The 12,922-nt window shown below is 49.1% G+C and overlaps 1 protein-coding gene across 3 annotated transcripts in view; it reads left to right on the forward strand.

Moving 5' to 3' along the window:
* PANK1 (pantothenate kinase 1) overlaps positions 1-12,922 on the forward strand; it is a 589,765-nt gene that overhangs the window by 533,214 nt on the left and 43,629 nt on the right. For all 3 annotated transcript variants that reach the window (XM_069611321.1, XM_069611322.1, XM_069611323.1), the window contains one exon: positions 7,518-7,643. In XM_069611321.1, coding sequence (XP_069467422.1) covers positions 7,518-7,643 — 126 coding nt within the window. The remainder of the gene's footprint in view (positions 1-7,517; positions 7,644-12,922) is intronic.

The following is a 12,922-nucleotide window of genomic DNA, read 5'->3' on the forward strand; positions in this document are numbered from 1 at the left end:
TTAGCTCTCGAGCTTTTACTGCGTATTGCGTTTTTTCAAAAAGTTTACTCTTATTTTTTCGGTCAAATTGAGCCCCAAGCTCCACCGATTCATCTTCCAATTAACGGGGACCCATTTCGGAAATCTCTACGCCCCTCAAGGGCGAATTTTTGTCGAGTTTCACTTCTTGGAGTATTCCAGAAGATCTTGGAGGCCTACCCCTCGTAGTCATGGCCGAAGACAAAGGAGACTCGACGCCTCTGTTTTGGATCTGCCCAGGATGTGGACTACAGAACCTCTTCAAGGAGGATGGGCACTCAGGGTGCCTCTGCTGCCTGCACGCAGATAAATCGCACGTCGAGGAGGCCTGTGCGTTCTGCAAGGACATGCCCTCCCGTACCATGAAGGACCGTCACAAGCAACTCGCTGACTGGCTGGAGTCGAAGAGCCCGGCGGCAGGTGAGCCCCGGCAGCATACTTCTCCCAAGAGGAAATCCGAGCGGTCTTCTAAGACCTTTGAGGGTGCTCCGGCGACAGGGGCCCAACCTAAATCAAGCACTGTGAGTCCGCGCGCACAGGGAGCGCCGTTGGTGCAGGCTCCTCTGCTGCCAGGCCGGGCGCAGTATCGCCAACACCGTCAACCACAAGCCAACACTCTGGCTCGACGAAAAGGAAGTTGGACAACCGGGTAAGCTTTGGGAGAAGGCCCGGTTGGTTTCGACGGAGAAAGCCAAGGGGAAGCGAGGCGGTGGCCCTCCCTCCAGGGTGAAGGCCTCAGACGCAGTTCTACTACGCATCTTCAGTTCGGATCGCAGCTTCTGTCCCGTGTCCTCCTGATCATGGGCCCTGCTGCCTAGTTTTGTTTCCTTGGGCTACGCGCCCATTGGAAACATTGGATCCTCCCAGCTATTCACCAGTTCTGCAGCTATAGTCCCGCTCCCAGGCAGCCCCCGCCACCATCCAGCTCGTGCGAGCAGGTACTAACGCTGTGGTTCGCAGCTGTCCCAGCGGCCCGCGAGCCTCTGCTGCTGTATGCCGGGGAGTCTCCTTCACATGTGCCGGGCTCCCCACACATCACCATCCACCGCACTTAGGGCATGCGGGCTCATCTAGGCTCGCATCTCGTCACAGGGAGCCTTGTTCGTTGCGCTATGCAATTTTGCTTCCAGCCGCTACAGCCGCCTCGCCATCCCGCAGCTGGCTGATTCCTTTGTCCTGACCCTCAGTCGGCCATTTTACCTCCTCCTTCTTCCCCGGCTCTCACAATCTTGTGCCATGAAGAACTCTGTTGCGGCTCATCTCATACGCTCCAAAAGTTCAGTGGGTACGGCCGCCCCGTTCATAAGCTGGCATGTGGATTTTCAACGATCCTAGGCATCTGTTAGTGCGCCATTTGACAGGATGGTTGCAGGATCACAGGAGCTCCTCCAGAACACGTCCTCCTATATGGCCCTCGTAGCCACACCCCCCCCCCAGAAGCTATTCAAGAACATTTGTGTAGTACAGTTGCTGCATTCCCTCTTTACTATGACTTATTGCTCCTTCGTAATCCAAGCAGTCTAAAATAAGGGCCAGTATGTACTCGTATATATAGGTTACTTTCATAGTGACCCTGTTACTAGTTGCATGGGGATCCTCTTCCTATAGTCGACCCATCCATCATCCTCCATTCTCTGTTGTTAAGAGTTTCATATAGAGTGGAACTGAGGGGGCGGGGGTGTGTGTGGCATGCTGGCTTTCATTGTATTTTATACTTTGCAACCAATGCTCTGTTCTTTTTGTCTAGTGTACCGATCTCCTAGGAGTCTACAGGAAGGGGCGCATGGAATATGTATGTCACTATCATGACCAACTGTTCCAAGCATTTTGGGAAATGCATTTTGAGATGTGGTGCGTTTATTTTAGCACATCACCAACCAGGGGAGTTGCTAGGTCTGGAAAAGACCCGGGGCTAAGCTGCTGTCGGAACTGTTGGGACTGGGGGCTAGCTAGTCTTTTGGCTGTAGCTCCTGAGATTCTATCCGGGGCTACAACCAAAAGATCAGGGGCTATAGCCCCCTTAGCCCCCCCTAGCAACGCCCCTGTCACCAACACCCAGGTTGCTGCTTAGAATTGCTCCATTTCGCCTTGCATACATTAGGGGGCACCTGTTCCCACTCTGCACTCAACTGATGATATATTAAAATTGGAGAATGTTTTTATTATTATTTCACTTTGTGGTATCAAGAATTGTCCTTTGTTTTGTAGTTCAATCATCCACCTACACCTCCAACTCCCATGATTGGATGAGGAGGTAGTTAAGAACATTTTCCTGCAGTGGGGTCTCTTTAGGTTTTGTTTTCTACAAGGCAAAGCAGGCAAAGTGTCATTTTGATGCGGCTTAGATGGGAAAAGTTTGGATTTACTCAGTGGAGGCCTTTCAGATAAATTGGCCAAAGACGTTACTCTACGCCTTACCTCCAAAGCCTTTCATCCACAAATGACTTCAAAGGTTTAGGCACAGCATGAATTAACCATTGACTCTGATTGCTTTGAACCGACCTACCATTTAGCCAAAACTGAAAAAAGGATGTGCTTATGCCATTTGAGCTCTGAATCACAATGCTAACCCACTGACATAGTCTATAGACAATGTCTCGCCATTTGGCGTTATTGTCCAGCACTGGCATCAAGGCTGATTCTTGCAAACATTACACGTTGGCTATTGTGGCCTAGTTCAACAGAAGTGCAATTGTTTACTCCTTGCAGAATGTAACCATTAAGTGCCAATTTCAAGGCCTGCTTCTCCTTACCTTGCCCCCACGTTAGAAATCCTCCATTTCAGTCTGATTTTAATTTCATTCTATATTCCCTTCTGAGGAAGCCCTTTGAGCTTGTGGCTTTCTGCGACCACAACATTGCATCCTGGAAGACTGCTTTGTTGACCACGGTTTCTTCTAGCAGGAGAGTCAGCATGTTGCCAGCTTTTGCCTGTAAGTAATCTGATGCAGTTTTCCAAGTTGATAAGCTGATTTTAAGGATGGGTCCTTCATTTATAAATTTCTGTGCATCCATTCAAACCAGGAAATCTGTTTACCGAAGGCCATGCTGGGGGGGCATGTATCCAGTCAGCAATAGCCTTTCAAGTAGTCTCATACTTGTCCATAGTGCCAGTTCTGACTTTGGGGCAGCCCTGCCTTAAAAGTATTTGTGGATGATTGTCTCGACCAGACAGCCATGGCTGATGTGGCAGCCCTGGAGCTCCCCAACAAGCAGAACCACTTCAGGGACCACCAGAGTAGAGTATTGACAGATTGCTGAGTCAGGATGCTTCCATACTCTAGCCCAATGCAATAAGGGCAGGAGCAGGGTCTCCTCCCTCTTCCTTGTTACAGTAGATAGAAGCAGAAAAAGTAGACTTGTTCTTTTATTTGGTCTCGAAGTGTGAGTGAGCTTTCGAGCTATGGTTTGAAATTCATTTTTGGAAATGTGGGTCGCTAGGGTGGCGCTAGAGAGCCCGACCAAGATGGAGGTCTCTCTTTAAGCTCTGTGAGGCAGCAAACTTCTTTAGCATAGGGCGGCTGTGTGCCCTGAAGATCCCCCCCCCCCCTGGAAACCTTCAACTCATCTGGAGCGGATGCCGACTCAACCCACGTAATGAGCATGGCCGGCCCATAGGCGTGAGGTGGGGCCGACGAGTGCACAGAGACCCCTCGGTGCGTTGGCTCTAGAGGCAGATAGGGGCTGGATTGGAGGGGTTCCGGCGAGCTGCAAAGCTGCAAAACCCGATATAGGCGGACACAGCAAGATGGGGGTCCAGTGAGACAGCTCCGGTTCCGAGAGTGCAGAAACAGACAGTCGTGGCCTTGGATCGACAACGCCTGTGATCCGAACCGAGCGGGCGAGCGAGAGGCCGGCCGCTGGATGAAGAGAAGGCCCGTCCTCACTCACCAATACCCCCCCGTACCTCCGTGGCAGAGACTCTTGGCAATGTCCCCCATCCATCAGAGGGAGAAGGAACGAGAGTGAGATGCAGACGGTGACGGGGTGCCGCCTTGCTGGAGGGGGGTTACGTTTCATCACACTCCTCCTATGCCAGAGGGGCCGCTATCCTGAGCGGGAGGAGGTTAAGTTTCATCTGATCTCAACAGCGAAAGACGATGAGGGGCATGCTCTCCTAGTCCACGGGATCCTTGAGGGGGTAGAGGTGGCACTATTGAACTCTTACGGCCCCAATATAGATGGTCTGAATGGCTTCGACTGGGTCATGATACACCTAGCTGGATGCCAGGGTGCCACGATAGTGTGGGCAGAACACCTGAACTCAGTGCTGGATCCCCTTATGGAATGGACGGGAGCGGGGCAGGGTAACATAACCAAGGCCGGTATACAAGCACAGGAAGTCTGCGTGTTATATGACCTCATGGACTCCTGCAGATATATCCACAAGAGGAGCAAGACTACACCTACCACTCTTGGGTCCATGGCTCCAGCTCTATGCTTGATTATCTATTGGTGTCTCATGCCGGGGGGATTCCGGTTGGGTGCCTCTCCGATGCTTTCACAGACCCTCCCCGAGCATGCTGCGGTTCTTCACGAATGTGGGGTGGGCAGACTGGGGGGGGGGGTCATTGCTGGTGATTTAAATCTGGCGCACTACAGGATGCAGTTTTCCTCCAAGATAACGAAGGTTCCGTCTTGTCGGTGGGGGTGCTGAGGAAAGTCTAAAGTGCCTCATTCGAGGAGCTTGTATGTCTAAAGAAAACAGACTCCTCCGGAGCATTAGATCCAAACTCACGCAGGGGGAATCTAGAATTAAGGAACTGGAAACCGATTGGGCAAGCACTTTGAACCCCCAGGTCCTCGTACAACCACGCAAGGAGCTCGATAAGTTCAGAACTAACGCGTAACGGAAGGTTCGCCCTCTGGCACGCGGTTGTAAAATTAGGCAATCCAGTGAGGGACATAAGCCAGGGGCACTACTTGCACTGCTAATAGCGGCTGACAGGCGACCTCCTCAAGTGTAGTGTGTGAAGAACCCCCAAGGTAACCTAGTAGGCTCTGAAGAGGACATTGCAGCAGCGTTTCAGACATTTTATGCAGAACTATATAGCTCCAAAAACCTGACAGACCCTGAGGCGCTACAGTGCTATCTAGACCAGGTGGAACTGTATTGGGTAGAGAGCACCTCTGCAAACCCCTCAAGCGCATAATATCCTTGGAGGAAATCCTAGCGCTAATCAAGGAGCTCTCGGTATCGAAATCTCTAGGACCTGATGGTCTAACGGGGGAATTCTATAAAGCCTATGCCCCTATAATACCCCTGATTCTCCTACGAGTATACCAGGAGTCGCTCACGATAGTATCGCTCCCACCCACACTGGGTGAGGCCAACATAATACTAATACAAAAACAGGGGAAACCCCCCTCCCCCCAGGACTGTGATTTTTACCAACCTATTTCCCTGATTAACGTTAATAATAAGATATTGGCCAAGTATCCCTCTACTGCTGCCCGGCAGCTTTGTTTGACGCCTATGTGGACTTATCCTTGAACGGGTGTGTGCTGGGAGGATGGCGAGGGTGGCCTATGCAACACTGATACACCCACTGAGCAGGGCAGGCCTAGCTCTACCTGAACTTGAGTGCTACTATTGGCCAACGCAGGCACACTTCTTGAGTCACTAGTATGCAATACATTTTATACGACCCCATGTGCAGGTGGAGAGGACTCTATCTGCGCCGCACTTGCTGCGGCAGTGATTATCGGGGAGTCACACGTGGCAGCCAGCACTCTGAACGTAGTAAAGATCACATGTGCGATCTGGCAGAAAGTGGCAGGGAAGGTCAGCCTTTCCATCCTATACTGGCCCCTGACCCCAGCACGCCACATCCCAGGCTTGTCCCTGACAAGCTAGCAGGTGTATCTTCAGTGGGACCATAGGCTAGGAATTCAGACCCTTGGGGACCTGTTTGCAGAGGGAGAGTTCCTCACAATCCAACAGGTAAAAGATAAGGGAGGTGTCTCGGCGTTAGACATTTTTGTATAGTTCCGTCTGCGTTTTGCTATCATGGGGCTCTTTACAACATTCCCTGTACAACCCTCAGTCTGGCCATTTCTGCAGGGAGTGAGTCAATCCTAGTGGTGGGCAAACTGGTCTCACAAATATACAGGGGGTTGATCTGGGAGATTCCGTGGGACAGAGACGCCCTATGGAGGCAAGGGGAAACAACACAGAGCACCAATAGATGATGTGGACTGGGGTATTTACTTAACCAGACCCAGAAAGTTTCTCTGAACTTCGGATACAAGCAAATACATTTTAACTTTCTGCACTAGACCTATCATACCCCAACCAAGCTTGACGGATGCCACCCTGGACGCCTGTGGGAGATGTGGATGCGCCCCAGCTGGTTTTCTTCACCTTGCATTGGAGTACACACGAGTTCACGGTTTCTAGGTAGAAGCGCTGGCCGAAAGTTCCTCGATCATTGGTGAACCTCTAGTGCTGGATCCCGCTCTAACACTCCTGGGATGCACTAGAGGCTTGCATCCCACAGGGAAACACTTGGCTGGATTACTGTTGGTATTAGTGCGCAGAAATGTGGCTATGGCCTGGGGGAAGGGCCCCTCTCCCAGAATACAAGATTAGTTATAGGACATAGCCTACAGTCACAATGTTGAGACTGCCTTCATACAGACTCTGCCATTACATGCCCGTCCCCCTGAGGTGTGGAGCACAAATGTCCAATACTTGATTTCAAATGCGGCCTGATGATGTTGCATGTAACTCGAATATTACACAAGTTATGGAATTTTCTGGATGTGTATCTAAGTTTGGTGGTCAGTGGTGGGGAATCAGACTTTGAGTTTGTATTGTTTGGTTGTATAAAATACAAATAAAGTATTTAAAAAAAGGAAATGTGAGTCATTGGCTATAATGTTGAGGACTGAAAAAAATAGCCATTGCTGTCCCCGCAATGATGTTTCGACCTTTGAGAAGTGTTCATTGGTTTCACAGGCCTACCAACATCCATTGGGCCTTCTTGTGGTGATCACACTTATTAGTGAAAAAATAGACTTCTGTTGCTTGCTGTATGGTCTGGTCCTGTGCTCCATATGACATGCGTCATGAAAATACGTCTTGAGATACATACTATTCTTGGTGTGTGTGTTCATTAGGAATGAAATACAGCCTAATGGGTTAGCTGCATTGTCCAGCTTTTCAACCCAAAATGCTAATGCTTATTTGTAGCAAACTAACCCCTTGCCTGTTATCATACTTTCGTATTTGCAGCCACAAAGGAGATTGTATTGACTGGAGCCCATGTAATTTACTTACACTTTCCCAAACCGTCTGAGACGTGGTAAAGCAGACCTGCACATAAAACTATGTGTCCCACATTATCCACTCTAAGTTTTCAATGCTACTTTATGAAACTGCATGATTAGTATTCAAAAGTGAGTCATTACCTTGAGGCTTGCTGGAGTATTGCACATTAGCATTAATATATTGTGTGTTTTAATATTAATGCGCATGTCTGTTTTTAATCTTGCAGAATATTGACCGCGTTGTGTTTGTTGGAAACTTTCTCCGTATCAATATGGTCTCAATGAAGCTGCTTGCTTATGCCATGGATTATTGGTCAAACGGACAACTGCAAGCCTTGTTTCTGGAGCATGAGGTACAGCATAATATGTATTACTTTATTTCCACTGCAGCACATCGACTCTTACTATCGAGGCTTCTTGGTGTTATAACACAGGCAACCTATCTAAAACCGATGACAAATGCACAGTTTACAGAGAAGCCTTTTGCTTAGATAATAACATTTTGGTGTGTTGTAGAAGGGGACAATTGTCTTTATATAAGGCATTGATTATGGTGTAGCGTTTCACAGGACTGCAGCTTGCAGTATGAAAGCTCCCGCCACTCTCCTTTGGAGCAATTCCAATGAAGCCTGACCAGTAACACTGTAGTAAAGAATCGCACAAGACATGATGAAGCTTACCTGGGAACATTCCTTGAAGAAATGCAAGTTATTTTCAGTGAATGACCCGGGGCCTTTGTAAAGTTACTTCTATACAGCTGTCTGAGCAACAGGCTCCACGAACAAAAGGTATGGCTGCTACATGTATGAGGTGTGTGTCCAGTGGCATAGGGCAGGTTCAGATGTCAATGGTGCCCTGTTGGACAACTGCTGTGACAGCCACGCCACTCCAGTGGTTGAATTTACGTTTATACATGTGTACCAAATTCCATATGATTGATAAACTTCCCACCTAGTGGCAGGTAATCAAAAAATATAAACCATACCCCATGTGGTGTCGTAGAGGGTTTAAATAATTATTAAAAGCTACACTTGATTTGAATCCTACACTTGTCAGCACTGTGTGCCCAACCACGCTGTGTTAAGGGTTGTATGTATTCTAGTCGGACACCCTGTCCCTGCTATCCAGCAGGGCGAAAGGCTGAAGGACTAAAAGGCAATGCTTCTTTTGATCCTTTGTGAGTTTGGGTAACGCCACTCCCCACAAAAACGACCCATTAGCAGGAGCAGTCCTGGGAAATTTGAATCAATGGGCATATCCAATACAAAAGGACTAGCCTCACACCAGGTTCTTGCATACCAAAGGGCCTTTGATGCCTAGGGTGTAAGGAGGCATGGTTAGTGTAGTCAGAGTGAGCTTTACACAGCTGCGCAAACGTTACACAATCTTTTTTTCTCTTTGAACTGCTCCTTCCTTCCCGTCTCCTCTAGTTCCTTGAGCACAAAGCTCTTTGGTTATGATGCAAGTAGGCAAAGACAACTCGTCACAAAGACACGGTTTTGACCCCTTAAAGCAGGCTTGCTTTTGTCCAATCAGCTGTTTACATGTGTCTATAAAGGGGTGCCTCTGACTCTTTTGATTCACTGTTGGACCATCCAGGCAGAAAAAAGAATACATTTGGACCTCTTTTGGCAGAGATGATCTTTCCAAAGTTGAATGCCAGTGAGGTAACAGTGCGGAAGAATGTTTTTTGGAAGAATGTAATTTACTGACTGAAAGATTTAAGGAGAGAGGCTACACAGCGGACATAATGGGAGTCTCACTGTAAAATACTACTTAGGAAAGGACTTCTATGCTACAAACATGTGCAAAATCCAAGACCATTCCCAATAACGTTAATATTATCACTCAGTATTCAAAGGACTCTAAAACACTGTTCAGCATTGTCCAAAAGCATTGGAAAATACTACTTATGGACCCGGACCTTTGTCCTTATCTGGGTAAGAAACCCAAATTCATATGTACACGAGCACCTACCACCAAAAAAAGCTCTGTCCCTCATTTCTGAAAATTGAACCAGCAAGGGGCAGTGATTGGTTGACGAAAACAACTGGGTTCCACAAATGTAGGATGTGAAAGTATGCACATGCTGACTGTCGTGAGTTCAGACACAAGAATGGTAGAGTGATTAAAATTAAAGATTTCATGAATTGTCGAACTACGTATACTGTGTATGCTATTATCTGTGTATGTGAGAGAATGTACTTGGGTAGCACGATCAGACAACTGCGTGTGAGAATTAGGAAACATGTGGCCAATTTGAGTAGCCAAGACAATAGGCTACCAATCGAAATTATCTAAAATTCAAAGGTCTGATGCGGGCCAAAAATGGAAAAAGAGGGGGAACCTCAAACTAAAATGAAGGAGAATGGAATCAAAATGTTTCTCTTAAAATGTGTTAAACAGGCACTGAATGCTGAATACGAAATTAACTTTTTTTGTGAACTGAGCACTAATCTCTGTGATCATGTATCAAATGTCTTACTAATTAGCTGAAAGATCGAACCTGTATGCTGCACCCGACCAGCCAGTACCAGCTATAGTGGCTGGGGGGAGAGATTTGACTACTAAGGAGTACAATTTAGGATGTATACACTTTAACACGGGCTATACACAAATCTCTGGTTTATGGTGCAAAAGGATGTTTGATGATTCTAGGAACTCATTGGCCAGCAGGGCTAATCATTTAACAGAATGTCACTGCATTGTTTTTATAATTAAACATAATCATCTATCTATCATGATTAATGAATCAAGCTAACTGCACCCAAAAGATAATCTAGTGCTAACAGATGGGAAGCATAATATTTCGGGAGGTAGAGAAATAGGCCATGGACCCAAGCGGTAATTCAGAGAAGTCTGTAGGATAGATTCTACCAATAAGTAACGATTTGTATGCAGAAGCAATAGGGATTACAATCATGGACTCCGAATCAGGGAAGCTGTATCCAGCACGATGCGTCACCATGACAGCACGTGCACGCATACTGTAAACGTCACACGCCACACTAATATCAACAATGAAGGGAATGGCGCCGGCCTGCTGTGACACTGGCAGTGCCTGGGATCTATCCCGTATAATGGTTAAAGAGAAATAAGATGAGCGTGACGCGATTCGAATAATTGAGAAACGTGTTAATATCTTCTCGACTATAGAGGTTTAGGTTAATATACTAAATGAACATTGGATAACTGGGCAGTTTTTAGATGTAATGCCTGTACTACATGAAAGTCCAAACACTTTCTTTGTAAAGTAGAAACACAATAATTCCAGCGTTGTCAATGGGGACATACACGAAGGAGTTATACCCACTATTCTATTTTACAGGATATTTATCCATGGTTATTACGTATAAAACACTTGAACCAGTGCAGCTGCAGGATAGAACCTCCAACTACGGCAATTGTGTAAGTGAATAGAAACTGAGAGACAATACGTGTCATGAATGACATATGCTAACATACATCTCTAAAGTAATATCTCTTTACCAATAGGCATTGAAACCAGGAACGTGCCATTAATGAAAGGAAATAATAAATGATTGGAGTGCACAATCTTATAACCACTGAGGTGGATGGAAGTTGTTAAGCATGTTAAAGGAGTGCATCACAGCACCTAGCTGTCTATAGTGGATTAAGTCCACTATAGACCGGGTTCGGGTTATAGGGTGCCGCTCACCACTGTACCACAAGCACCAAGATAACCATATGTTAACACGCTAATAATAATATACCAAAAAAAGGGGGTGTTTAAAACACTAAAAGGCCGATTCATGGAAATACAGTCAAAAGTATCGCACGCGGCTGGCGCAGAGTGTTCCCGTGCGAATGTCTGCGCCAGCCGCGTGCGATAAAATCCATTTCAGCGCACATCGTATTCATGGATTAATCCTCCAAAACAAGCCGTGGCGCAGAGTATCGCAGCGACCCTGCAGCAGCGCCAGTTACGCCCCCAAGAACGCCCTCGCGCAAGGAAAAGCCATCAAGATCGCAAAACCATCGTAAAGGGCTGCGCCAACCCTGTACCAGTGCGAGAAGTAACACACGCGACCTGGGGGAGCGTGTGTATGTAATTCAGGGGTGCGCGAGAAGTTCCACACGCGATTGGCCTGGGCGCGTGTATTTCAGGGGCTCGCGGGTGGTTACACACGCGATCGGGCCTGGGGGAGCGTGTGCGTGTAATTCAGGGGTGCGCGAGAAGTTCCACACGCGATTGGCCTGGGCGCGTGTATTTCAGGGGCTCGCGGGTGGTTTCACACGCGATCGGGCCTGGGGGAGCGTGTGCGTGTAATTCAGGGGTGCGCGAGAAGTTCCACACGCGATTGGCCTGGGCGCGTGTATTTCAGGGGCTCGCGGGTGGTTTCACACGCGATTGGCCTGGGCACGTGTATTTCAGGGGTGCGCGAGAAGTTCCACACGCGATTGGCCTGGGCGCGTGTATTTCAGGGGCTCGCGGGTGGTTACACACGCGATCGGGCCTGGGGGAGCGTGTGCGTGTAATTCAGGGGTGCGCGAGAAGTTCCACACGCGATTGGCCTGGGCGCGTGTATTTCAGGGGCTCGCGGGTGGTTTCACACGCGATCGGGCCTGGGGGAGCGTGTGCGTGTAATTCAGGGGTGCGTGAGAAGTTCCACACGCGATTGGCCTGGGCGCGTGTATTTCAGGGGCTCGCGGGTGGTTTCACACGCGATTGGCCTGGGCACGTGTATTTCAGGGGTGCGCGAGAAGTTCCACACGCGATTGGCCTGGGCGCGTGTATTTCAGGGGCTCGCGGGTGGTTTCACACGCGATCGGGCCTGGGGGAGCGTGTGCGTGTATTTCAGGTGTGCGCGAGAAGTTCCACAGGTGATTGGGCTGCGTGCGTGTATTTCAGGGGTGCGCGGGAAGATCCACACGCGATTGGGCTGCGTGCGTGTATTTCAGGGGCTCGCGGGTGGTTTCACACGCGATTGGCCTGGGCGCGTGTATTTCAGGGGTGCGCGAGAAGTTACACACGCGATTGGGCTGTGTGCGTGTATTTCAGGGGTGCGCGGGAAGTTCAACACGCGATTGGGCTGCGTGCGTGTATTTCAGGGGTGCGCAGGAAGATCAACACGCGATTGGGCTGCGTGCGTGTATTTCAGGGGCTCGCGGGTGGTTTCACACGCGATTGGCCGGGGCGCGTGTATTTCAGGGGTGCGCGAGAAGTTCCACACGCGATTGGGCTGCGTGCGTGTATTTCAGGGGTGCGCGGGAAGTTCCACACGCGATTGGGCTGTGTGCGTGTATTTCAGGGGTGTGCGGGAAGATCCGCACGCGATTGGGCTGCGTGCGTGTATTTCAGGGGTGCGTGAGAAGTTCCACAGGCGATTGGCCTGGGCGCGTGTATTTCAGGGGCTCGCGGGTGGTTTTACACGCGATCTGGCCTGGGGGAGCGTGAGCGTGTATACCAGGGGTGCGCAGAAAGTTATACATGCGATTTCAGCAGGGTACGTGTATTGCAGTGATTTGCCAGTGTGGGTCCTCCCAGGTGTTCCCTGTACACCCTCCACGGCCCCTGCAGGCAGCCCACACCACAGGGGACTACCCTGCATCCCTGGTCATGTCCCGCAGGCAGCCCACCCAACATGGGCATGCCCCCCAGCATAGGCAC

The sequence above is a fragment of the Ambystoma mexicanum genome, chromosome 8, assembly GCF_040938575.1.
Source record: "Ambystoma mexicanum isolate Mex_15411 chromosome 8, UKY_AmexF1_1, whole genome shotgun sequence".
Taxonomy (NCBI): Eukaryota; Metazoa; Chordata; class Amphibia; order Caudata; family Ambystomatidae; genus Ambystoma; species Ambystoma mexicanum.